Below are 27,784 nucleotides of genomic sequence, written 5' to 3' on the forward strand. Positions count from 1 at the left end.
TCCCACCCCCATCTTAGGCAAAGACTACGCTGACCGGTGTGCTGAAAACCTACCTGAGACTCTTTGGTGAGCTAACCCCCCACCGGATCCCTGTAACCAGGGCCGGCTCCAGACCCCAGCGCGCCAAGCGCGTGCTTGGGGCGGCGTGCCGCGGGAGGGCGGCAGGCGGCTCCGGTGGACCTCCCACAGGCGTGCCTGCGGGAGATCCCCCGGAGCCGCGGGACCGGCGACCGCCAGAGCGCCCCCCGCGGCATGCCGCCCTGCTTGGGGCGGCGCAATTCCTAGAGCCGCCCCTGCCTGTAACCCATATGCCCCCCACCAGTTGGCATCAAGGAGGTCCTTGGGTCACAAAGGCATTTACAGCTCTAGAAACATGGGATGGCCTCTGAGCTCTGACAGCAGGTAATGGAAAATCTCATCCAACTGCCACATGTTCATGATTCCAGAAACCGACACCACAGGCCAGACCCTCCAAGGGAACTTGCCTGATTTGCATCCGCTCAGGATGTGGCCCTAAAGAGGGTTTTCGGTAGTGACGGAATTATTTCCCCCTCCACCCCGAGTTGAGCTATAAACCAACTTCCTTAAAGCCCCAAGTTCCTCTGTTCTGTAGGAGTGTAGAAACTCATTCTTCTCTGCCCGGGGGGAGGTGGGAGGGGGAAAGGAAGAGGTGCCAGGGCAGCTGGTGACGTGCTGAGTCAGCACCAGAGGGAGTGGTTTGCAGACAATCCAGGGGCAGCGCCAACTCATCTTACAGGAACTGTTGGTTATTTTAAGTTTTAGTTCGGGGTGATTTATTGGTTTCTAGGAATAACCTTCCCTTAAGACAATGCATCACTGCTTCAGCTGAAGGCACCACTGAAGCCTGGAGCTGTACAGAGCCGTCCCCAGCAGCTCACACTTGGGATTAATTCAGTGCATTCACAAAGCCTCAGCCCTGCTCAGGTCACAACAATGGAGAAGCCTTGCCTCTCCTCACTACAAGTAACATTTCATCATCCACCCTTCCCAGGGCCGGTGCTTCCACTAGGCGACCCTAGGTGGTCGCCTAGGGCGGCAGAATTTGGGGGGCGCCATTTTGCTGCCCTCGGTGGAAATTCAGTGGCGGGGGGGGGTGTCCTTCTGCTCTGGGTCTTCGGCGGAAATTCGGTGGCTCGTCTTTCACTCGTTCCAGGACCCACCACCGAAGTGCCCCAAAGACGAGGTGCGGAAGGACCCCCTGCCACCGAATGCTCAGAGGAGGAACGTTGCCACCTAGGGTGGCAAAAAATATGGCGCCGCTCCTGACCCTTCCTTCCAGAATGCTTCTGAAGAATGGGGGGTGTCCCCGGAGTATCTGGGGTCGGGGGAGAAGAGATGTCATCCCCGTATCAGATTATGAATCCTGCCTGGTTAGTGTAATAAACCATGCCAAGAAGCTTATGCGAAATAACGCACACTGGGAAAAACAATCCCCACCATACGGACAGAACGATGGGGTGTAAATTAGCTGTTACCACTCAAGAAAGATCTTGGAGTCATTGTGGATAGTTCTCTGAAAATATCGGCTCAATGTGCAGCAGCAGTCAAAAAAGTAAACAATGTTAGGAACCATTAGGAAAGGGATAGATAATAAGACAGTAAATATCATATTGCCACTATATAAATCCACGGTATGCCCACATCTTGAATGCAGTGTGCAGTTCCAGTCGTCTCCCTCTCAAAAAGCCATAGTAGAATTGGAAAAGATGTAGAGAAGGGCGACAAAAATTATTGGGTCACAGAACAGCTTCCCTATGCAGAGAAGCTAAAGAGATTGGAAGTGTTCAGCTTGGAAAAGAGACGACTAAGGGGGGATATGATAGAGGTCTGTAAAATCATGACTGGTGTGGAGAAAATATTATTTACCCCTTCTCATAATACAAGGACCAGGGATCACCGAATTAAATTAATAGGCAGCAGGTTTAAAACAAACATAAGGCAGTACTTCACACAACACAGGGTCAACCTGTGGAACTCATTGCCAGGGGATGTTGTGAAAGCCAAAAGTACAGTGGGTTCAAGAAACTAGATAAGTTCATGAAGGCTAGATCCATGAATGGCTATTAGCCAGGATGGTCAGGGACACGACCCCATACTCTGGGTGTTCCTAAGCCTCTGACTACCAGCCAGATGCTGGGACTGGATGACAGGAGATGGATCACTTGATAGTTGCCCTGTTCTGTTCATTCCCTCTGAAGCACCATGTACCAGCTACTGCTGAAGACAGGATACTAGGCCTGTCTAGATGGACCATTGGTCTCATCCAATCTGGCTATTCTTATGCTACTGCCTCCAAGCGAATGGAGTTTGCTTTTAGATCCAGGTGTCCCAGGTTCAGTTCCCACAGAGGACCTGCCAGGTGCATTGTTACATTAGCAGAACCTTAGTGTACACCACAGTTCAATAATGCTGTATTTAAGACGACAGGGATGAACTCATTCAAGGAAAACTAACCCACCCCTTGGTCCAATCTTTTTTTCCAAATGAGCTACCCCTAGCCTTGCTGAAATGTATCTCAGGAGGTTAGGCTAAGTCCCAGTGCTTCCCTGTGGTTTTAGTCAGCCAGTGCATTCTGGATCATCTCTCATTCGAAGCAGCTCCAGAACAATGTGGCTTTGAAGACAGCAGTTCTCAGGGGACATGAGATCCCAAGCCAGACCTTCTCCTTCACAAATGGAATCAGATCTCAGAAATATGTGCAAAGGAAAGGGGAATTATCAAAGCCCCTATAGTTGTTTACTTGTATTCCTGTTTTATGCAAACCTCTCTGTCCAGCCCTTGACAAAGGAGTAGTAATTCTGCCGCTCTACTCCACACTGATTAGGCCTCAGCTGGAGTATTGTGTCCAGTTCTAGGCACCACATTTCAGGAAAGATGTGGACAAATTGGAGAAAGTCCAGAGAAGAGCAACAAAAATGATTAAAAGTCTAGAAAACATGACCTATGAGGGAAGATTGAAAAAAATTGGGTTTCTTTAGTCTGGAGAAGAGAAGACTGAGAGGGGACATGATAACAGTTTTCAAGTACATAAAAGGTTGTTACAAGGAGGAGGGAGAAAAATTGTTCTTAACCTCTGGGTATAGGAAAAGAAGCAATGGGCTTAAATTGCAGCCAGGGCGGCTTAGGTTGGACATTAGGAAAAACTTCCTGACTGTCAGGTGGTTAAGCACTGGAATAAATTGCCTAGGGAGGTTGTAGAATCTCCATCTTTGGGGATTTTTAAGAGCAGGTTGGACAAACACCTGTCAAGGATGGTCTAGATAATACTTAGTCTCTCCTTGAGTGCAGGGGACTGGACTAGATGACTTCTCAAGGTCCCTTCCAGTTCTATAAAGGGATGTGCTGTGACTTTCCTATCGCAACCTGAAGCCAAGCAAAGCTTAAGTGTGAACTGGTCATGAGCCAAGTATGAGGAAAAGCTCATCATAACATCAGTCAACTGGGGGATGCATTTGCACAAGTCAAGTCATGTTCTAGGATGCTGACAGAATTTGATCCTAATGAAGGAACAAAATTTGGTAGTTTTCATTGGGTTCAGGAGATTATTTTTTGTTCATTCAAATGCAGCCCCATGAGATTTAGGGTGAGACAGGAGGACAGACTCCAGTGAACTGAAAAAGCAGGGCTGGAATTGCTACCTGGCAGAATATAATCCAGAGCGTAGGTAAATCAAATCAATAACAGATCTATAGATCCCAAGGCCAGAAGGGACCATTGTGATCATCTAGTCTGACCTCCTGTAGGATGCCGGCCAGAGAACTTCCCCCAAACAGTTCCTAGAGCCCATCATTTAGAAAAACATCCAGTCTTGATTTTAAAATGGTCAGTGATGGCGAATCTACCACAACCTTTGGTAAATTGTTCCAATGGTTAATTACCCTCACTGTTAAAAGTTACACCTTATATCTGTCTGAATTTGTCTAGCTTCAATTTCCAGCCACTGGATAGCATTAAACCTTTCTCTGCTAGACGGAAGGCCTAGGTGAATACACTTACCCATCTTAAAATGCAAGTTGTTTGCTTTTACCCAGTTTAACGAGCAATCCAGATTGCTCTGAATCAGTGTCCTGCCCTTGACATTATTTACCAGTTCCCCAATTTTTGGATCATCTGCAAACTTTATCAGTGAGGATTTTATGTTGCCTTCCAGGTCAGTGATAAAAATATTGACTAGCATATGGCCTAGAACCAGTCCCTGCAGGACCCCACTGGAAACATACCTGCTCAATGATAATTCCCCATTTAGAATTATATTTTAAAGACCTATCAGTTAGCCAATTGTTAATCCATTTATTGTGTCCATGTTAATTTTATATCTTGCTAGTTTTTTTTTTTTAAATCAAAATGCCATGCAGTATCAAGTCAAGCACCTTACAGAAGCCTAAGTATATTACATCAACACTATTACCTTCAATCACCAGACTTGTTTAAAAAATATATATATCAAGTTAGTTTGATGAGATCTATTTTCCATAAACCCACATTGATTGGCACGAATTACCCTTCATTAATCGAGTCCTGTATCAGCTGCTCCATTATCTTGCCTGAGATTGATGTCAGACTGACAGGTCTAGAATTACCCAGGTCACTCCAGAACTGGGAACAGAAGCAGCCATCTCAGCAGAGGTGAGGGTTTTAGGAGATTAGAGAGGGGCCGTTTAAGGAGCTCACACGCACACACATACTGGCAGCCTGGGAGAAAGCATGAAATACAATGGACTAGTAACTAGTGGGCAGCAGAGGCAGAAGGGCTGTGGGTCAGGACTCGCAGAAGGCACAAAGCCTGGTCCACATCTCCCCCTGGCACAAGTCAATGTTATGTGCATCTCCCTGCTTCTCCACCACTGCTGGTTCCCATGCCTTTCGTCAGGCAGAAATCAATAGGGCGCCGACTTGTGCAGCAGGAGAGGGTTAGTTCCTGGTATGTATTGTGAGGATGGGCTGGATGGACTAGTGGATAAAAGACTAGACCGGGGCTTAGGAGAGGTGTGGTCTGTTCCTGGCTTGGCCACTGTCTTCCTGTGTGATCTTGGCCACCGTGCCTCAGTTTCTCCTTCCACACCCCACCTGTAAAATGGGCATAGCAGTTCCCTACCTCCCAGGGAACGGTGAGGTTAGAAGGCATTAGTGACTGGGAGGTGCTGAGTTTTTATGGTGTGATCATACAAGTACATAGAGAGGCAATGCAAGAGAAAAAGTGTATTATAAAATTACTATGTTATTGCCTTCCTAGGATTTTGAAGGGCTTTTGGAACGTGAGTGGATTTCACCTCAACACACCCAGGAAATAAGCAGTGTCCTCGTTTTATAATTGGGCAAATAAAGATGACAGTTTCCTCAAGGCTGCAGCCTGGCTGACAGAACAGGTTCTATCCCTGACTCCTTGTCTCGCGCCTGATGCAGGATCCCTCCCACACAGCATCACTCTCCCACACAGCTGTAAGGAGATATTTGGCCACAGGAGCGACCCAACCCTTCTGAAAACTGTAGCTTCCTCCTGGGACAATCCACTCCGTTTCCCAAAATATCACTTGAATAGCAGCCTAGCTAGATTTTGTCCGAAATCAGAGTCACGCTAGCCGAAATGGGGCGAGACGCATTCCTTACCAGGGTGCGGGTTATCAGCCTGACCACGCAGCTCCACGGACTGGAGAGAGAAGTTGTTGACAGGAGCTGTCTGTTTTGACTTTTCAGCTACTTTATTACTAGCTTTTTAAAAAAAAATTATAATAATAACCAAGAAGTCACAGTCTTATCCCGAGGTGCACTGCAAAACATTCCTTGTCAACATGGAAACTGCTGGCAGGCAGCCCAAGCTTGGCAGGACTCCACATTAATGTTTAAACAAGTAACTTGACGCTCGAGTTGCTTTTAGGGAATTTAAAAGGAAGGCGTATCTATAGGACAGAGTATTTGGGGTTTCTGTATAAATAGACAGGGAAGTGATTCTGCCCTGACACAGATGTTATCATACTTCTGTGGACAGTTAGAGAAGGAAACTGTCGCTGCGGTATAGATAGCTTAGCAGGGTCATAATTTGACTAATGAAGACAAGCAATACTATGTACGGTCTCTATACTGCTCCTCCAGTGGACACATTTCAGGTTGAATCCATCACTGGGGCACATCCTGCCTTCATTTGCCAATACTCTTCTGCCTGCATTTTAATTTTGTAATTGCCATTTATTTCTGTCGGTCTAGAGAGCATACTTTTCTGCCCTGCCCCAGTGCCTGAGCTCCTCTGCCTTTATTCTCACAGCGCCGTGAGAGAAAGCAATGCTATTATTCCCACTACTCAGATGGGAAACTGAGGCACAAACAGGCTAAATGGCTTGCCCTAGGTCACACATTTAGCTAGACTTGGCAAAAATTGTTCATTATTACAATGAATATCAATGTTTGGGGAAAAAATGCTTAAAATAATCTATCCATTTAAAATTTCCAAGTTGCAGGATATTATGAGTAGGGGTCTACCACATTTGCAGCTGTGAAACACAAGTAATGGACTGTGACAGCTGGTCTTTTGTGTACTTTTACCCTATACGATGGTAAAAATAAACAGACTCTCTCAAACTGGGGGTCTTGACCCAAAAGGGGGTTGCAAGTCTATTCTGGGGGAGGGGGGTCGCAGTATTGCCACTCTCACTTCTGCACTGCCTTCAGAGCTGGGTGGCAAGAGAGCTGTGGCTGCTGGCTGGGTGCCCGGCTCTGAAGGCAGCGCCGCTGCCAGCAGCAGCGCACAAATAAGGGAGGCCTGGAATATACAACTGTATGAACACAGCCGCAAAATCTGCCATTGATGCCCTGACCAACTCGCGAAAAATGTGTGATTTCGGAGATCTAAGTAGACCCCTAATTATGAAGGGGTCAGACAATAACTCATGACAGTAGATGCTGACATACAAAGTTAAAGCCTTATAGCCATTAAAACACAATGTCATCATCACATGTCAAAATATATAAAGTAAATATCCTTACATCAAACTCATAAGTCCTCAGCAGCATTTTTCTTACTTTGCTGATCATTAAATTTCTATCCTCTTCAATGGAAAATGTTGTCTCAAGGTGGGTACAACGAAATTGACATTTGCCAATAAAAATCCGATCCTTCCAAGCCTATCTACAGCAGAAGAGGGACTAGACTCTGGTCCAGACTACCTCATTTTCTCTTGAGGGTATCTAAATCACAGCTTAATCTCTATATGATAATGTGGTATTATCTGGTAGGAGGTAGAGCTGGCTGGAAGATCGCCAATGGAACAAACATTTTTCGATCAGAGAATAAAAGTGTCAAAAACCAAAACATCACACACGGACGGCCAGCTCAGCTCAGCTCGTTCACATGCCCAACTCCTCAGCAGTCCACTTGAGAGCCTGGAAGTCCTGTCAGTTTCCCATCCCAGGCTCCTAGGCTTCTCCTCCACTTGCCTTGTGCACTGCCAAGCTCTCACTCCCCCACACCCTCCCACCCTGGGCACACCGATCCCATGGCAGCCCCGATTCCCAGTGTCCACAGCTCTGTGGCAGCCCACCAGGTGAACTACCCCGGAGCTGAGGCTCCAGTCCTTTCCATGGCAGATTTCAAAATCTGGGTTTTATTCGGAATCATATTGAAACCCAACTTGGGAAATATTAAAATCCTCCGTGAAACGGAATTCTCTTTCTCCGCACAGTGCCCAGGCTGGTTGGTAAAGAGATTTATTTGGCAAGATGAAGGTAGAGTGACCAGACAGCAAGTGTGAAAAATCAGGACAGGGGTGGAGGGTAATAGACGCCTATATAAGAAAAAGACCCAAAAATCGGGACTGTCCCTATAAAATCGGGACATCTGGTCACCCTAGATTGAGGACATGTCCTTTATTTTTTCAAGAGGTTACCAAAGATTCAAGATACAACGGCAAGTTGCGTAGCCTCCGTGGTTTCACTAAAACATGCTGCCCATCTTAATGAGGGCTCCCAGAAGAGTTCCCATTGGGCTGTGATAAAGCCTATTCAAAGAGGGTGGAACGAGTGGGAGATCTATACCTTTGTTTTCCTTAGTTACATAAAGCCACTTTCTCCAAACTCACACGGGGAGCTGGAACAATTTGTATAGTGGGGGTACCGAGAGCCATTTAACCAAAGTAAACCCTGGATATAATGGAAACCACTTAAAACCAGGGCATGTTGCAGTTCCAGCACCTATGAACTCACAAGTCCTGCAATATTTCCCAAAGCTTCAGCTTCTGGAGTCAGGGGATCCCATAAGAATCAGCTCTCAGTGAAGCAAGAAGTTTCTAGCCCTCATGGCTGTACAGAAAAGCTGGAGAATCATGAACCCTCTAAAGACTTGAAAGTCAAAAGGCAAATAAGGAGAACCCCAACTTTTTTTTTTTTTTAAATCTCATGTTGGGGGCCCTAGCTTGTTATTTTGGAATCTTTGGAAATGGCAATACTGCTTTCCAATGACCGCAGCCAAAGGCAGCCCTTGGTAAACAAGCGTCCAAGTGCATTTGCTGCAAAGATCTCAAGTTGGGCCCTGAAAACTTTACCAGTGTACGAATACCACAACTACAGCTGTGGTGGCTAAGATCTCGACTAAGGAGTATGCTCTCCAGGAAATTTGAAGATTGCTGCCATTCATCAAGCTTTCCAGGAGTAGGCCGTCTCTTACAAAGTTTGTACAGCACCAAGCACACTTGATGTTGCTTGTCCAGAAGTATTTTTAGGAGTCCTGAGGATATGTTCTCTGGTGGCAGGGCTAATTTAACAGTACCCAGGGAAGGGATAACTCCCTGAGACCCCAGCAAATCAACCTCACACTCCCTTCAGTTTGGAAATTGGAGGGGTTGCTGGAAAAATATATGAACTGCACTGAAAAGGGCAGCTCTTCCGTGCCATAAATAAGACAATCGTAGGTGTCTATTGCATTCCATCTGGGTGTAGCAAAACACATGAAGTTTGATAAAGACACATACAGTAAGTCCATTTTATTGTTATTCTAACAGATTTGGAGTCTGCTGAGACTTTTTTCCCCCCCCTTTTTAAAAAGAGATAATTAGGACTAGTTTAGTTCTTCTACCCCAAGGGTTCATAAACCCCATTTGGAATCTGGGAAAAATGGAAGAGCCTTTGGCCACTGCTGCAGCTCCTGTATTATTTCCTGCCTCCTCACTGCCACCTCATGGCTTCTCTTGGTAAGGCAGGGAAATGTACAAGCAGAGGATTTCCCACTATCGCTATGTCTATCCAGGGCACTGAATCGGCTGGCAGCAGGGGCGGCTCTAGGATTTCCGCCACCCCAAGCAGGGCGGCACGCCGCGGGGGGCGCTCTAGCGGTCGCCGGTCCCGCGGCTCTGGTGGACCTCCCGCAGACGTGCCTGTGGATGCTCCACCGGAGCCGCGGGACCAGCGGCCCCTCCGCAGGCACGTCTGCGGGAGGTCTACCGGAGCCGCGGTCCCAGCGGACCTTCCACAGGCACGCCTGCGGGAGGTCCGCCGGAGCCGCCTGCCGCCCTCCCGCTGGGACACCGCCCCAAGCACGCGCTTGGCGCACTGGGGTCTGGAGCCGGCCCTGGCTGGCAGCATGGGAAGGGTGAGCATTTAGGCTTTAATGGGTGGTTTTCTCTAATGTTATACTTAGAGATTTCCCTCCTCCACTGCTCCCAGCGCCATAGGCTGATCACTAATGGGGACAGGCAGACCAGCTTTGCCTAGACTGTTTGTAACTCACCATATATACATGGAAATATTTCCTTTTGTGCTTGATCTATAATCAGGGACCTGCGTAAAGCAACTAAGCCATGATACACGTGGCTACACCACCTGGGGAGAACAGCCGATTTGAGAATCTCCACCTTCCTCCCTGTTCTTTATTGTTGGGGAGGTGATCCCACAAGGTGATCCCATCCTCCAAGAACAAGCATATGTCCTTGCCTGACTCCTGGCCAGACATGACCGGATCCCCTCAGAGAAAAAGAGCTACAGAGGGCAGGATGTAGTTACTAGTACAAGCATTCAAAAATCGTCACAGGCCCCATAAAATCCGAGTAACTTAAAAATATAAAACAAGTTCGGGGTCTTCATTTACTGTTTTTAAGCCGAGAGGTGGAAGTGGGGGCACAGTTTAAGCTTTTCCTCACAGCTCATGCGTTAGAAGCTTATTTGAAGGTGAAAGCCTAGATTGCCCTATACCACATGCCTCCGGGAGCTGGGGCTTCAAGATGACAAAATATCACAAGACACAGGATAAAAAAAAAAAAAATCACTTGAGCTGGCAAGCCTGAATTACACCTGAGAAAACATGTCTAGAGCATCAGCCTTTTGACTACTGCTGGTTGGGAATTTCTCCTGGAAGTTTTTTTGTTTTTTTTTTTTAAACTGGAAAATGCTGATTTGTTGAAACAAACATGTTATGGGACCAGATTGGTGTTGATGGAAAACACTTTCACTGGGAAGGTCTCAGGTCCAGGATGGAATTTCTGGTAAAAAAAATGAGATTGAATGGCCAACAGGCTGATCGGCAAGGGAGAGCCCCCCCAGTCAATCCCTGCTCACAGCAGAATTTCTCACCTCCCATCACTCTGAATCAGGAGGAGAAGGGACTTGAGCCTGGAGCTCCCACATCTCAGGTGAAAGCCCTGATCACTGGGCTATTAGCTATTGCAGGGTGCAGTCTGCCCCCTTAAAAGGTCTCATTTGTTCTGCATTAGAACGAAGCCAAATTTGTCATGAAATGGAATTCTTGGTTTCCCCGCCAGCCCCAACTTTAACAACCTTATTGCCAGGGCCGGCTTTAGGCCAATTCCACCAATTCCCCCGAATCGGGCCCCGCGCCTAAGAGGGCCCCGCGCCCAGTGAGAATCCTTTCCCTGGCTAGAGTCGCCTTTTTAATTTTTACTCACCTGGTGGCGCTCCGGGTCTTTGTCGGCACTTCGGCGCTGAGTCCTTCGCTTGCTCTGGGTCTTCGGCGGTGGGTCCTTCAGTGCCACCGAACACACCTGGAACGAGTGAAGGACCCGCCGCTGAAGTGCTGCCGAAGAGTCGGAGCGCCGCCCAGTGAGTACAAGCCCCATGTGGTTTTTTTACATTTTGTTTTTAATAGTCATCCCTGCCGAGGCCCCGTCGAAACTGTTCGAATTGGGCCCCGCACTTCCTAAAGCCGGCCCTGCTTATTGCTAACACACCTTGGTATCCCTTTCATCTGCATGATGGCGCCTGTAACAATCCAGCGCCTCAGGGCATTGACTTTGTACCAACTCCACGGATATTTTCCCCTACTAACTCAGCAGCCCGCACAGCTTCTTGTGGTAGCTGGGTGTTCTGGGCAGGTTTTTGGTCCAAGTCATCTTGTTGATCAAACCTACATAGGGCTCATTTACATCAGAATGTTTACCAGCCGATTTGTACTGCTATAGTTCTACCTAGACGACACCCACTGGGGATATTCTTAGTCCAGAGTAAGTGTCTTTTTCCAGCTTAGTTCAAACCGCTTTCAGAGTGGCACAGACTTGATCAGATGAGGCCTGATAGCATATGACTGCAAAGCCTTTTGGGATGAAAGATGCCTGATAAATGTAGCACATTAAAAACTCCTCTCTGCAGCTATTGACCCTGCCGGTATTAGCTAGCTACAACACGGATTACACACAGCTTGGCTTGCCGCCAGTGCCGGGTTTACAATGGCTCCGGCGGCACCACAGAGCCGGGCCCATGCTCAGAGGGCACCCCGGCCTACTCCGCTTGCACTGCACCCCGAGACCCCGCTGGCTCCCCCTGCCCACCACTTGTTCCTCTCGGCTAGCCAGTGGGCAGGCCAAGGGCTCCTCTCCACCCCCAGCCCCACCCCCTGCTCCTCTCAGCCCCCTGGCCGGACCCCAGTGCACCTCTGGCTCTGGGCAGTCTCTGCTTCCCACCACCTGTGGGGCCCCGCTGTCACCCTGGAGCTGAGCCGCCCAGACCGGTGCAGAAGCCTGGCCAGTCTCAGCCAGGGCGCATGGGGGAGACAGTGTGGCCGGCTTGGCTGGGCCCCATCCAGGCAAGTGCATCTTGAGGGACCCTGGCCAGGGCAGGTCCTGGCCTGGCTGATCCCGCCACTCCTGAGGGGCCGGAGCGATTCCCAGCCCTGGGACCAGCACTGGCTGTGCTACCGGCTCAGCCTGGCAGACAGTCACCTCCCAGCAGGGCCAGTCAGTGCAGCCCGGAGGCAGGGCTTGGGGGAGTGGGTCTGTGGGGCGTATGGGGGGGGTGGAGGACACGCGGGGCAGGGGCTGGGACCTGCTCCAGGCAGGGACACTGCAGGGGGAAGACGCGTAGGGGAGTGGGGGCCGGGGCCCGATCCAGGAGTGGGGGCCGGGGCCCGATCCAGGCAGGGCCGGGGGAGAGACCCAGCTCCAAATATTGCTGGAGCAGGGCACCCGGCCCTGAATATTCCTGGAGCCCGGGCACCGCACACAGATATAACCTGCCGCCTATGCTCACAAATACACCCCTCTCCCCCGCCCGCCATGCACTCTCTCCTGAACGCGGGACCCTCACAAACCCGCCGCACCCACCCACGACACAAAACCCCACGCACCCCCCCCAGGCGCGCCACGGCGCAACGCAACGCCCAGGACCCCGCTGCCCCACGCACACCCGCTGCCGCTCGCCCTTTGCTCACAGCTCCTGGCGCTCGCCACGCCTCACGCCTCCCTGGGGACGCCCTCCCGCACTTGGCCTGCCTTTTGCTCGCTCCGGGAAACCCGGGACGCGCCGCCCGGAGGCCTCGCCCGCATCCTGCCCCGGCTCCCGCTTCGCAAGGCCCCGGGGGAGGCAGGATGGGACACCGACACCGCCACGGTCTCCTCCTCAGGGGGATCAGCCCAGAGGAGACCAGCACCCAAATTCCCCCGAGGTGGGGACTGCTCCAGGCCCACTGGCAGCCTTCCCGGGCAAAAGGGCCACCTTAGAGCAGCAGCTGCCTCTCTCTCCTCCCGCTTTTAAAGGGCCAGCTGCCAAGGAGGCACGCTGCCAAAGGGCTTCCCTAAAGCAGCCATCCCGAAAAGCCCGGGCTGCGCTGTGCGGCTTTCCTTTCGCCCAGCCTCCCGCTCCCGGCGGCGGAGCCGAAGCGGCTGGCAGGGAGCACCAGCGCAGACAGGCCTCAGGGCTCCTGCTGCCGCTTCGGCCACCTGCCCTCCCAGCCACGCCTGCTGCCAATGGGGCAAGACCGCCAGCTGGTTTCAAAAAAAAAAAAAAAAAAAAAAAAAAAAAAACCACAAACCCAAGCCCGCGCCACGGGGCCGGGTGCCCAAAGCCCAAGCCCTCCGCCTCGGGCACGGTGGGCGAGGTGGCTACGGCCTGGGTGACCTTAGCGGAAGCAAGCCAGGACGAGGCAGCAAAAGCGTGTGCCGGAGGGAGACCTGCAGCCGGGCAGCGGCAAAAGCCTACAGCACCCAGTATTCCCAGGAGGTCTCCCATCCAAGTACTAACCAGGCCCGACCCTGCTTAGCTTCCGAGATCAGACGAGATCGGGCGTGTTCAGGGTGGTATGGCCGTAGACATTGTTGCCTGCTGCTTTGCCTGCCTTTAAACAAGCCCGCCGACGAGCCCTGCAGCATCAGTACATCAGGAACTGAGGGTTCTGTGGCGGGGGGGTGCTTGGCACTTGTGGTGGGGCTGTGGGCAGGGGTGGTATTGTGCAAGGCGCTGTGCATTTGTGGGTGGGTCTGGGGTGGCGCAGGGCATAGTGGCTTCAAGGGAGTCTCTGGCCATAGGGAGTCAGGGGGTGTTTGGGAGGGGGGGGAAGGGCTGTGTGATGTAGCACAGGCCCACCCCCGAGGGGAAGGGGCAGGCTGGCAGCACAGGGCTGGGCAGGCCACTGTGCATCTGGCAATGGCCGGTTTGTAAATAGTGCCCTCGCGCTGGGCGGAGCGGGGCCGGCCTGCCAAGCCCCTGGCTGGCCCCTCACTCCGGGGACCCACCCCCTCACACCATGCTCCATTGCCTCCATGGGGCCCCACAAATACGTTTGGCACCAGGCCCACAAAAGGTTAATCCGGCCCTGCTTCCCGCCCTTCTGGTTAGGGAAGCGACATTGCTATCGACCAGCCAGGAGGAAACAAGAGAGGAGAGCTGGAATCAGTCATCGGCTGCACGGAAGCAGGGCTGTAATGAGTAAATAGCTTCCCTCGCCGGGGAGCAGGGTCTGGTCTCCAGTCGCCCCCGTGCTGGCAACGTTAGAGCTCAGAGCACTGCCACCCCTCGGCCCAGAGCATCCTGTAAGCGACACCGATCTAATTAATTAATGACTCCCCAAGGCTGGCGCTGCGACTGCCGGACTGGAAAGCAAGGAGTGGAAAGGACCGGACGGGGTAGCGTCTGGCAGATGCCAAGAGCGCTGCTGGAAGCTAGCTGGCTATCAATCACCCTCCCTGCTTGGGCTCCAGCACAGAGAGCAAGCGAGAGAGAGAGAGAGACAGAGGAAATAAAATGGCGTGGGATCAGCATCCTCTCTGCTGGCGAAGGTGCTCTGCCCTCCTGCTGTCTTACTCCAGAGCGGTCGTGAGCCAGTTAATAGAGGTAAGAGACCACCCCCACTCGGACTGGGAGAAAGGGGCCTACTGGTGGTGCAGACAGCATGTCGCTTGTTTTCTTTGCATGTTACCCAGGGATGGGACCAATGTGGAGAGTGGCGAATTTAAGGTAGCTCGGAGGAGTTAGAGGTTTGCTTAGTTGACGCTTGTTGCTTCCAGCAGGCCTGTGCTCGAGGGATGCACCTGGATACTACTGTACATTTAAGGTGGTTAACAGTCAAGTAAAGGAAGCCAATAGTTAGGAGTCATTTTACAGTGGTTAATGGCTATGACAGACTGTACCTCTGATTTCCCTTATTCCCACTCATGCATCCAAAGTGATGCTGCCAAGAGCATCTTTCCACACCCCTCCTCCTCACTCCCTCCACTGGCTTCCTCTCCTGCATCACACGCTAGCTCCTTCTCCTTCCCTTTAGCACCCCGCACAATTTCACCCTGCCTGCATCTCATCCCACTAGTCTCAGCCATGCCACCCTCTAACCCGTCTCCTTTGTGCCATTCCTTCTCCTCTGAGGCGTCACACCTTCCTCCACGTGGCCCTCTTCTCTGAGCCCTTCACAATTCACCCGGCCAGCTCATTCGCCTCTCTGCACCCAGGGGGCTAGTCCCCCACCCCGAACCCTCCCAAGCTCTGTCAGCAGCCCTCTGCTGGGCCCTAGGGCTCCCGGATAGGCCTCCCCTCTGCATTCAGCCCTCAGGCTGTTCACAGCACCTCCTACTGGGCAGGTATTCACCTGGGCAAACGGCCCTCTGAGCTCCCTGTGGAAAACGCCGTGTCCTCTAGGTCACCCTCAGCCCAGCTGGAGGTGGGAGGAGAACACACTGAGGAAACTTCACGGCTCATTACTGCAAACTGGCAGGCAGTGGTGATAACTTCTTAGTTCAGAACAGAGTCCTGCACTAAAGCACAAGCAAAAAAAACCCAACAACTACTGCTATAATCACTGTATCTAGCCCAGCAGTTCCCAGTCGCCTCTGGCCAGACTAAGGTCTGGGAGGGATCAGTCTATGCCTGCTGCCTCCCATTCTCAAAGGATGCCAGGATGCAGAGCAAGCCAGTTTCCCCAGTGGGTCAGGGATATGCTACCACCTCCACAGCGACTAATGCACCAGGGACCTCTAAAGCTATAAGGCTTGAGCTACAAGATCTAGGGTCCATGCTGGGGGACTGTTACAGAGGGACACATTGACCAGTGGGTGACACCTCAGTGAGTGGGAGATTAGCAACACCAGCACAGCAGAGGGAAGAGAAACCCCAGTGCTGTATCAGCATGACATGGGAGCCAGTGATCAGTCTGTTTCTATCCTCCAGGTCACCTTGGCTGGGAACTTCACAGCATGTGGGCCACAGGTTTTAGTAGTTAGCCACTAGGTGACAGCTAGCTTGAGCTTTAGGTCACAATAGGGATTCCCAGGCTGTGACCTGAGCTTTGCCACTGACTCACTATGTGCCCTTGGTCAAGTCACTTAGACCAGTGTATTCAAATGGATCCACTAACTTCACATGTCAAGCTGGACATGCCTAGGGCTATTGCACCTGCAGCCTCCATTGAAACCAATGGGAACACCAGCTCCATCTGAACACCAGGCCACAAAGGTCAGACTCTCCGGAGTGCTTCGCACTCAAAGCTGACATGTTTCACAGAGATGCATCAATTTCCAAGGGAAGGTTTTAATGCTTCCAGGTCACTTCCCCAGACAGACACCCCAACTGAAAGTCAGACATCTCCAAACCAAAAACTAGCCATTCCTGGCCATGCTGATTTCTAAAGGTTTTGTCTTCGTGTCAGTGTGGAGCAAAGACACATTTTGAAACCTTGAAATTTGCCCCAAGACTGAACTGTCAGCCTCCAGCCACCTCTTCTCATGGCAACACATGCAGCCGGATGTTCAGAGGCCTCAGCAAGCAACAGGCTGAGCCCTCTGGAAAATCTGATCACATATGGTGCCTCGAGAAGAGCAGAAGTCTTTTGAAAGCACGACCTCCGTTGTGGGTGCTGGGTTCCTAAAACTCTGGTACTGTCCCCCCAAGTCGGGCACCCAGAAGGCAAAGCGCCCAAGCTCCGTGAGCACATTTCAGCTATTGGCCTTAGCATGAGCAGGTGGAGCCCCCCTTTGGGGAGGCTAGCCCCCAGCTCTTTCCCTTCCACTCCCCATGGCCAGAGCCCCAAGAACCCCCTGCCCAGAGAAGCCCTGAGCACCACCCCCTACCACCACCAATGGCCAGACAGGCATCGTGCCTCCCCTCCCCGGACCCAACCCGCCCAGGGGAAGCATATATTAGAAGACTTTTTGATATGTTCCATGCAGGTTCCTGGAACCTGCACAGGGCATAATAAAGCAAAATCTTTGCTGCCAAACCCCGCAACCGGGGCTCCCGTGGCCACGGCAGAGCCTCCCTTGGCCTATTATACCCACCGCCCATGGGCCTTAGTCTCAGTCTCCATTTGTAAAGGCTGCGTAATTACAGGCTGTTCTAAACCAGTGCAACCGCTAAGTGCTGTTACCTGAAATGACTCACTGGGCCTTAACGGTGCGATCAAGGCCCTCCTGCTGCTACAAACTTAGCCTACTCAAATGCTAGTGGATCAGTCTGTGTGTTTCCCTGATTGCTCCCATATTATCTTGCTGTTACATAACAGATTTGCACATTCACCTTTTTATTCCCCTCCCAGGGCTTTTTCCACCCCCTTATTCTTTTTACCTGGACTGTGTCTTCTGATAAAACCTTTCGGTCTTGTGCTCTGGGCCTGCGTCCTTACACTTTGAAGAGGCAAAGCAGCCTAGATGAAAACAAGAACAGGCCTGAGAAACAGAGTCCTCAGCTCCACTCCCTTTCATTGATCCTCCCTCCCCCGCCATTTTAGGGTGGGGTTTGTAGCCATCAAACCAATGGTTGGCTTGAAGAGTTTCAACAGCAGGTTTAACTCCACCCCAATGGGGAGAAGCAGCAAGAAAGACCTCCTTAAAAAGGCCTGGATCGGTGGAGGTGTCAGAGGGCTAGAAGGTTCACCAGGTGTTTCGCATTCAGTGGATGGTTCAGTCAGTTCAACCCCTCTTGAAGTGTCGATGTTGTGTTATTTGAGGAGTGTCCTAGCATTCTTGGTGTGAACTCTTGCAACTTCAAATACACACCTGGAGTTGAATTCTACCCTTTTTACTCTTCAGGCGTTTAGAGCCAGAGGTACAAAGGGATTTAGGCACCTACATCTCAGTTTTAGGCACCCCTGCAATCCAACCCCCCCGCTCAGCTGCCATCTAATCCTGTAGAAGCTTAAACTCACTGGGCACCTAACTGCTATAAAAGGTGCCCCCCAGCTTAAGTTTCTGCCTCTGCCCATGCACCCTGCTGCCTGTCTCACCCCTAAACACCAGCACAAACTAGGAAAGATGAACCTTCCTCAATGGGGAAGGAGAAGAGATTTGACCAGGGCTCCCCTACCTCTCAGTACAGTGCTCTAACCACCGATCTACAGAGTGTGTCTCATGCTGTGTCTGGCCCAATTACTATTTAATTATTTAATTGAAGTGGCCTGGCTTCCACAGGAAAGACTGATAAAGCCCCACCCAAGAATATCCCAAAGTGTTCACCCAAGACGGGGGTGTTTCCCCTGTCCAAATCCTGTCTCCTCAGCAGGTAGAGGGGAATTGCACCAGAGTCTCCTACAGTCTAACTAGCTATTCTAACCACAAGGCTAATGGTTAGACACTAGGGCAGGGGCAGTCAATTATGTTTTGTCAAGGTCCAAATGTCTTGGTCAAGGTATAGGCAAGGTGCTGATCCCAGAGAAATTAAAAAAAAAAACCCACCACCATTAACGATAATGGGTAAATAAAAAGACTTCAGGGTCCATTCAGAAGCATCTGGCGGTCCAGATTTGGCCCCCAGTCTGCCTAGTGACTACCCCTGAGCTAGGGGCTCCCTGTTCTTTCCTTGCCCATCCCCTGCCCCCAGCAGGAGCCTAATTCATTCTCACAAGAAGCAGCTTAGGAGCCTAAGTCACCTGCCTCCAGGGGAGGGGTTCCCAGCTAGAGATCGCAAGAAGAACAAGGCACCTTGCTGCAGCCTGGGCTTAGACATCAAACCAGGGGTGCCGGAGCCCTCCCAAAAGTGGGGGGCGGGGGGACTCACCCCCTGAGGCCCTGGCCAAGCCAGAAGCCAGAGAAGGGCCGGGAGCCCACCCCATGGTGGGCAAAAGCAGCCCCCTGCCCATGTCTCAGACCCACCACCCAGGGCAGGTGGAGGGACCGAGGCTTCCCACAGCTGCCCGTGCGGCTCTCCCAGTCCCAGTTCCAGACAGGGACAGGGATGCGTCAGAGCCGCAGCCCAGGGTAGGAGGAGGGTCCGTGACTCCCCAGCTCCTCACAGCTGCCTGTGCAGCTCTCACCATGGCCGGGCTGCAGCTCTGAGCCAGTGCCACGCCCCCAGCTGGAGCCAGGTCAGGGAGAGCCGTGCAGGCAGCTGTGGGGAGCCAGCATGGAGTCCTGGACCCTCTACCTGCCCTGGGCCAGGTGGGGACACGGGCCAGGGGCTCTCTCAGTCCCCCCGACACTGCGGGCAGGTGGAGGGTCTGCCATGGCTCCCCACAGCAGGGGTCCACTCTGGCCTGGTCGGGGTGTGGGGCCTCGGAGAGAAGAGGAGGGGAAGGGGTCCACCCTGGGGAAAAGTGGACGGGCCAGTCCACTTTCAAAAAGTGGGTGGGTCCTGCCCCACCCCAGTTCTAGCACCGAATACCCAGGAGAGGGGCAGGATTAGAACACAGCCCTCTCAGCAGCATCTCCCATTGGCTGCCCTAGTCAGCCCTCTACCTAGCATGCTGCCTGTTGGGGATCCCATTGTTAGGCACCTCTCTCTCCCCATTCAACGCCTAGATGCCTAGCTAAGGCATTAGAGATCCCAGTGTTGCGCCAATGATTTTTCCAGGCTCCTAAAAATTAGGAACGCTCAGGGTTGCAACACCAAGGTCTCTTCGTGGATCCGGGTCTTCCTGCCTGTTGCTCTTTGCTGTTACACTCTGTTTGGACCAGGCATTTGGAGCCGCCCAATGGGCAAAAAAAAAGTCTGCACCAGGAAACGATGCCCCAGATCGTGACCCCTCCTTACAACAAATAAACTGGACTCCCCTCCCCGCGGAAGCCATAAAGTAATAGACTCCTTCAAAGCCGTTTGTCGGCCCCTAGGTCATGAACCCTGGTCCTACCCCCAGAAAAGTGTCCTGCTTCTGGCCCACCAGCCTGCAGTGTCATTAATGTGTGAGCAGCCCGGACCTGAGAATGAAGGGAGCCCTCTTGTCTGCCAGTTAATAAAGAAGCACGGTTACCCACTCAGTTTAAGGCACACAGCCTATACCCTACCGAGGGCTCAAGGCCTGGTCAGTTTAGGTCCCTGCCTTTCCCAGGGGGCTCAGGGCTCTATGGGTCTGCGGAACCTTTTCCTAGTGAAAGAGCCTTACACAGCTGTGCTCTAAACATCTATTTATTAGCAACACACACAGAACACAAATACCAAGCTAATCTCTTATCCTCACCACTCCCAATATACAGACAAAATTCACCCGATGGCCAGTCAGGATCCTCTCGTCTGGGGGTTTCCGGCGATGCCTCCGCACGTCATAGTCATGCAGAGGGATCAGAGTTCTAGCAGCTTGGTGTTAAATTCCAGTCCGGAGATGGTTCCCAAAGAGCATTGGTTTTTTGTTACATTATATAGGTAAAACTCACTAACTCCTTTAACTTCGCTAAACCGATCACATTATTCAGTACCCCAGGTGACACAATTTAACCAATCACACACTGGCACCTATGTTTTCTCCTCCCTGCTCAACCCTTTTTACATTTTATCTTTCATGCCCAAATTGTCACTTATTTATGACCTTCTTTGTTTGTGCAGATGGTCAGCATAAATCCACGGGTCAGAGCTTATCTTATCTATTTTACCAATTCTTGGGGGCTTTCTGTTTCCTCCCTAAACTTCCCAGCACCTGGGTGTCTCTACTTTACAACCCTTGGTGTTATAACTCCTGTTAGGGGCATTCCTGAGGTGGGGGCACCTTAGCAGCAGTGGAGCATTTCCGCCCCCCTTAATTGTAGCGATGGAAATCCTTAAGTTTCACCCAAGACTGATTTGGTCTGGGGTGAGTTAAATCTCAGGCCTACACCTAGGAGTCAGAGGTCGCAAAAGGAAATACTATCCACCCCAAATGGAGGCTAATGGAACCCTGCATGAAAGGAAGCATGCCAGTGTGATGGGAATTGCTCTGAATCAGTCATCTTCATTAGGAAAGGACTGAAGTATCTGTCGCCCAAAGAGAGTTGTAATTTGAGAGCGGCTCTGAGCTGAGTTCTCCTCTCTGGTGTTTGTTGCAGCTGTGTTAGAACTGCAGTTTCATGTGTGGAGAAGGAAGGAGCACTACTGAGCATCAAACATGGTGCACGTAAGAATTCCCAAGCCCCTTCGGCATGTCTTTAAAGGATGGTGCCAATTCAAATCTGGCCCTAAATTGAAATTTAAGCCAATAGAAATGTTTCTTTACCAACCATTCCAAAGTTCCTAGCAAGTTTTGAACCTATGACTTACTGCATCACAGAGCAGAGTTAATCAACCTGAGAGCCGATCTGCACTGAATGCTTATGTCAGCGTAGCTACGTCAATCCAGGGTGTGAAAAATCCACACCCCTCAGTGATGTAGTTATACCAACCAACCCCCCCATGTAAACAGCACTATGTCATCAGGAGAGTTTCTCCCACTGACATAGCTACTGCCTCTCTGGGCAGTGGATGAACTGCACCGATGGGAGAGAGCATCTTCATTAAAGCGCTAGAGCAGCCCATCTGCACTACTTAAGTGTAGACGGTCAGGGAGGTGGATTAACTACAGAGACAGGAGACCCCGCCCCGCTCCCATCACTGCAGTGACTGTCTATGCTGCAGACATGCTGCAGCTGCAGAGTTTTAAGTTCAGGCATAGACTGAGTAAAAGGATTAACTCTGTTAGCAGTAGTAGAGTCTTATCTCCTACTGAGCCAGTTTCCAGTGAGTGCTGTGGCAGGTGCTTTGTTGCTGAGGGCAGAGCCGGCTCCAGGCACCAGCTTATCAAGCAGGTGCTTGGGGCGGCCACTCTGGAGTGGGGCGGCACTTTCAAGGATTCAGCGGAGGGTCCTTCACTCCTGCTCGGAGTGAAGGACCTCCCGCTGAATTGCCGCAGATCGCGATCGCGGCTTTTTTTTTTTCTTTTGGCTGCTTGGGGCGGCAAAACCCCTAGAGCCGGCCCTGGCTGAGGGTACGTCTATACTACCCGCTGGATCGGTGGGTAGTGATCGATCTATCGGGGATTGATTTATTGTGTTGTCTAGTGTAAATGTGATAAATTGATCCCTGATCACTCTGGAGAGAGGTGGAAGTGGTTGACTTGCTGCTGTCCTCATGGCCAGGTAAGAAATGCCAACTTGTGTATCTTAGGTTGACCCCTTGGTGTAGACTTAGCCTGAGTTTAATCACAGAATATCAGGATTGGAAAGGACCTCAGGAGGTATCTAGTCTCAACCCCCTACTCAAAGGGGGAATCAATCTCCAGACAGATTTTGCCCCAGATCCCTAAATGGCCCCCTCAAGGATTGAATTCACAACCCTAGGTTTAGCAGGCCAATGTGCAAACCACTGAGCTATCCCTCCCCTCTTTACATTCCCCAAATTAATTTTAAATCAGTTTTCAGTGGAAGCCATTGGTTTTTAAATGAATATTCCCTTTTGGTATTTGCAACCTAAACATAAAGACATGGCCCTAGTTCAGGAGGACCGAGACTCCGGCATTTATGTAAGGTACTTATACAGCCTCCATTACCATAGTAACTGAGTGCCTAACAGTCTTTGATGTGGGTGGAGCTGGTTGGGAATTTTTGACAAAAGATTTTTTTTGTCCAAAAATACTGGTTCGGTGAAATGGAAACTTTTCTCTGGAAAAGGTCAGTTTTCAAGCATTTCTCAGCTCAAAAATGTTTTGAAAAAAGTTTCCAAATTGGCGAAATGGAATATTTTCGACATTTTCAGACTGAAAAAATTCTGGTTTTCTGGTATAAAATCATTTTGTTTAGAAAGTTGAGCTGATTAGATTAAAAAAATGGTAAAAAAACAAGCCACGATGCTTGGAAACGATCAAAACAAAACATTTTGTTTGACCCAAGCCATTTTCCCCTTTGGATTTTTGGTTCACACAAATTTTCAAGATTTTTTTTTACTTTTGGTCCTGATTCAAGATAGGAAAACTTTGCAAAATCCCCAAAATTTTCACAGGATGAGAAAACCATTTCCTAGTCATGCCTAGCCTTTCCTCTCTCAGCACACCTGAGAGGTAGGGCAATGTTGTTATCTTCATGTCACAACTGGGGAACTGAGGCACAGAGACACCAGCTGATATCCCCCAAGCTACATAGGGAATCTATGGCAGAGCTGAGCCTTAAACCTACAGCTTTCTGGTGAGGGGAGTAACTGATAGGGCTCTGTTTTATGCTGAGAAACGCCTATGGTTTCTGTTTCTACTAACGTCTACTGGCCTTTTTCATAATTTCATGACTCTGAACCCTTCCCCTACTGATTTCATAAGGGCTTATCTACACTTAAAACACTGTGCCGGTGCAGCGCTTCAGTGAAGACACTACCTGTGCTGATGGGAGCACTGTGGCCAGTTTTGGGCCCCACACTACAAGAAGGATTTGGAAAGAGTCCAGCGGAGGGCAACAAAAATGATTAGGGGGCTGGAGCACATGACTTATGAGGAGAGGCTGAGGGAACTGGGATTGTTTAGTCTGCAGAAGAGAAGAATGAGGGGGGATTTGATAGCTGCTTTCAACTACCTGAAAGGGGGTTCCAAAGAGGATGGATCTAGACTGTTCTCAGTGGTAGCAGATGACAGAACAAGGAGCAATGGTCTCAAGTTGCAGTGGGGGAGGTTTAGGTTGGATATTAGGAAAAACTTTTTCACTAGGAGGGTGGTGAAGCACTGGAATGGGTTACCTAGGGAGGTGGTGGAATCTCCATCCTTAGAGGTTTTTAAGGCCAGGCTTGACAAAGCCCTGACTGGGATGATTTAGTTGGTGTTGGTCCTGCTTTGAGCAGGGGGTTGGACTAGATGACCTCCTGAGGTCCATTCCAACCCTGATATTCTATGATTCTATGATAGGCAATCCACCTCCCTGAGAGGTGGTAGCTAGGTCAATGGAAGAATTCTTCCTTCAGCCTAATGTTGCCTACACTGGAGGTTAGGAGTGTGAATTTTTAATGCCCTTGAGCGACGTAGGTATACCAACCTAATTCCCTAATGTAGACCAGCCCTAAGTAAGACAATGTGGGTGAGGTAATATCTTTTATTGGACCAACTTCTGTTGGTGAGAGAGAAAATATCTAGTACAGTTATGAATTTAAGCTTACAGGTGTTGTGCTCGTTTCCTTTGAGGATGGGGACTGAGAGGCCAGATATAGAGTGTCCGCGGTTCTCCGCTGCAGGCCAATGGGGGCTGCAGGAAGCGGGCTGAGGAACATGCTGGCTGCCCTTCCTGCAGCCCCCATTGGCCTGGAGCAGCGAACCGCAGCCAGTGGGAGCCGCGATCGGCCGGACCTGCAGACGGGGCAGGTAAACAAACCGGCTCAGCCTGCCAAGGGCTTTCCCTGAACAAGCAGCGACCCCAGTTTGAGAACCGCCGATCTAGAGTGAGTTTAACGGATGGTTGTTGAAGTTGGGTGGAAATCTGTGAGGGAGTTTAGGTCATCTGTCCAGAGCATGAAAATATCATCACTGTATCTCAGGTATATTATTGGTTTTGTGGTGATTTATCCAGAAATTCTTCTTCAGTGTTGTCATTCTGGGGAGCCATCCTAGTGCCCACGGCTGTTCCCATGGTTTGGACAAAGTGTTTGTTGTAACATGGTGATGGGTGAGGATGAACGGGATGAGTGTGGTGATGTGTTTGGCATGGATCTCTGAGTGTTGCCTGTTGTATGGTAGGTATTTGATGCAGGTAGCGATGATGTAATCGTGGGGGATGTTGGTGTATAGGGAGATGACACCCGTGGTGGCAAGGATGGTGTTCAGCGAGAGGTTGTTAATGCTGTGGAGTATCTGGAGGAAGTTGATTGTGTCCTGGAGGAAGCTGGTGAGTGGTTTAATGACAGTTTCTATGACTCCCAATATCTTTCTAAATTAAGCTTTTGCAGAATTATGAACACATGCAGTCTACACTAAGGGGCACAGATGGTTTAATCTAGTCTCCAGGTCCTTGATCTTCTTGAGCACAAGCCTGATCTCAAGCACGTTAGCAGACCTGCTGTGTTTACCCTTAAACACAATAGGACCACATGAATAACAGCAGACGCGAGCTTAAGTATCTTGCTGGGTCAAGGTCTAAGAGACCTGGCTTCTATTTCCTGCTATGATACTGACTCATGGGCCCAAATCCTCAGCTGGTGTAAATCAGCATGGCTCCACTGGCATCTGAGGATCTGTCAACCTGCCGCACATCTGTGGAATAGGGTAACAATGCCTGCCCCTGTAAGTGCTTCCAGTCAGTCAGCTGCAGGGCACTGTGTACAAGGCAGAATTAGGATAGTCTTCCCCCAGTGCCTGTTAAGGAGCCCCCTGAAGAGAGAATTGACAGACAGCTTGACTCCCTGGTGAAGTCACTGTCAGATCTTGAAATTTCTTGCTGTAAAGCAAACTCAGTTATCTCAGAGCACAAATTATTGATGAGCTGATGCTTGCAGTGAGGCTGCCTTCTGACCCGACCCTGGCTGTAGCAGAGTGATCTGTAACTGAGCCGCTTGGCAGTCCAGGCATGAACCGCTGCTAGAGGCTGAATTACATCTAGACTAACAGTACCAGGGGGCTGTGACTTACAGGACTAAAATTCCACCCAGAAGGGTCACCAGTAAACCATGCCAGGAAAGCTCAAGGCAGAACGGCACCAGATGCAATTGTCGACCCTCCACTTCTGCTGATGTCTCTGGTCTCACTTTCTCACCTCCCCTTCTCCTAACTAATCTTTTCATCTCTGCCCCTGGAACGGGGTGGTCACTGCACCCTGCTGGGTTCAGCCTCCTGGCCCCGCTCCCCAGTGAGTCAGGGCCACTACAAGCTGGTGCAACACCCGTGTTCTTTATTCCTGCGTCCGAGCCCCACCACCAAGCTCTAACTATGTACAGATTATTTACAGGTTTGGCCTAGCACAGGCCTCAGTGGCAACAGAGGAGCAGGCTCCTGGCTGCTTCTGAGCCTGCTCTCCCGCCCTGGTCTCTGCCCCCCCAGCCCCACCTTGGACTCACTTCCTCCCAAGCTTTTAGCCCCTGTTAACGACGCTGGCAGGTGTGGCCCGTTTCCAGGCCAGTCCCAGCTCGTGGCCCAGCTGTCCGGTTTTGGACTGAAACACCCAGTCGAAAAGGAATCCCGACGGCTCCGGCCAGCACAGCTGACAGGGCCGTTGAATGTCTGGTTCGCAGTGCTGCACCGTGGCCCACGCTGCTCCCGGCTCCTAGTCTCAGGGGCTGCCACGGGGGGGGTCCGGGTGCTGCCCCACCTCCTGCCTTCAGGAGCAGCTCCCATTGGCTGGCTCAGGGCAGGGGAGGAATTAGCACCACGAGTGAGCGCAGAGGAGGCGGCTGTTGAGGGGTCGTGTGGCCCCTTCTCCTCACGCTCCTCGTGTGGCTGGGCTCGAGCTGCGGCACATGCCCTGCGGCCAACCACCGTCTGCCTGTCGGCCCATCGCTGGCAGCAGGAGTTCGAGTGTGGGTATCCCTGTCTGCGAGTGCTGGGAATGGGGCTGCACCCCATCCCCCCTCATTGCATCCCACCCCGTCCCAACCCCCTACATCTCCATCCCCCTCACTGCATCCCACCCCATCCCAAACACCTGCACCACGATCCCCCTCACTGCATCCCTCCCTACCCCAACCCTGCCGCGCCCCATCCCGTGTAACTGCATCCCTCCACGTCCCACCCCCCTGTATCCCCATCCCCCCACTGCATCCCTCCCCGTCCCAACCCCGCTGCACCCCTATCCCCCTCACTGCATCCCTCCACGTCCCACCCCCCTGCATCCCCATCCCCCCACTGCATCCCTCCCCGTCCCAACCCCGCTGCACCCCTATCCCCCTCACTGCATCCCTCCACGTCCCACCCCCCTGCACCCCTATCCCCCTCACTGCATCCCTCCCCGTCCCAACCCTGCTGCACCCCTATCCCCCTCACTGCATCCCTCCACGTCCCCCCCCCCTGCATCCCCATCCCCCAACTGCATCCCTCCACGTCCCACCCCCCTGCATCCCCATCCCCCTCACTGCATCCCTCCCCGTCCCAACCCCGCTGCACCCCTATCCCCCTCACTGCATCTCTCCCCTTCCCAACCACCCCCAAACCTCATACCCCTCACTGCATCCCTCGCTGTCCCAAACCCCCTGCACCCCCATCTCCCTCACTACATCCCTCCTCATCCCACAACCTCCCCAAACTCCCATCCCCCTCACTGCATCCCTCCATGTCCCAACCCTCCACACCCCTATCCCCCCTCACTTCATCCGTCCCAGCCCCCCGCACCTCGACCCCCTGTCACTGCATCTGTCCCCTTCACTGTATCCCTCCACGTCCCAACCCCTACACCACCATCCCCCTGACATTGTAAAATTTCCCAGTTTGGGCCTCGGAGTGAAAATGATCATGTGAGAGAGGGTCAGGGGAGAGCAAGCAACGGAGGGGGTGGGATGGGGATGGAGCGAGCGGAGGGCGGGACCTCATGCAGGGGCGGGGCCTCGGGGAAGGGGCGGGGCAAGGGTGTTCGGTTTTCTGGAATTAGAAAGTTGGCAACCCTAGGCCCAGCTCCAGCCCGTTTCCCCTGATTGGGGCTGGAGTGGCAGGAGCTGATTAGGGCTTCCCCTGCAGCATCCTGCCACAGTCCCTCACACTTGGCTCCGTGCTGCCGTTCCATAAGCTTGGGAAAAAACTCCTACTTCCTGGGTGGCAAACCAACCCCCTTGCTTTAGCTAAATTATTTCTATTCAGAGAATTTAAAGCCAGAAGGGACCATTATGATCCTCTAGGCCAGTGGTCCCCAAACTTTTCAGGTTACGCCCCCCCCCTTAGTCCTGTCCATGCCCCCACCCCCAGAGTCAGGGCCGGGTCACAGCTCCCGGTGGGGGGTGGGGGTGGGACATGGACAGGGGTAAAGGGGCT

At 51.6% G+C, this 27,784-nt stretch overlaps 2 protein-coding genes and 1 non-coding gene across 6 annotated transcripts in view; 1 reads left to right on the plus strand and 2 right to left on the minus strand.

Moving 5' to 3' along the window:
- The window catches only part of ALS2CL (ALS2 C-terminal like), a 75,059-nt gene extending 57,564 nt beyond the window's left edge, over positions 1–17,495 (minus strand). For 3 of the 4 annotated variants that reach the window (XM_045006294.1, XM_045006290.1, XM_045006293.1), the window contains exon 1: positions 17,278–17,495. The gene's annotated coding sequence lies outside the window, so the exon portion shown is untranslated. Of the gene's footprint in view, positions 1–5,628; positions 5,731–17,277 lie in introns of all 4 variants that reach the window. The other variant, XM_045006292.1, reaches the window with a different exon arrangement.
- LOC123365495 lies at positions 13,422–13,540 on the minus strand. The gene has a single exon (XR_006577629.1). It is a non-coding gene; the product is annotated as a 5S ribosomal RNA (ribosomal RNA).
- Positions 13,876–27,784, plus strand: part of TMIE (transmembrane inner ear) — a 57,025-nt gene continuing 43,116 nt past the window's right edge. The window contains exon 1 of the mRNA XM_045006295.1: positions 13,876–14,559. Coding sequence (XP_044862230.1) covers positions 14,470–14,559 — 90 coding nt within the window. The 5' untranslated portion in view covers positions 13,876–14,469. The remainder of the gene's footprint in view (positions 14,560–27,784) is intronic.

The sequence above is a fragment of the Mauremys mutica genome, chromosome 2 (assembly GCF_020497125.1).
Source record: "Mauremys mutica isolate MM-2020 ecotype Southern chromosome 2, ASM2049712v1, whole genome shotgun sequence".
Lineage (NCBI taxonomy): Eukaryota > Metazoa > Chordata > Testudines > Geoemydidae > Mauremys > Mauremys mutica.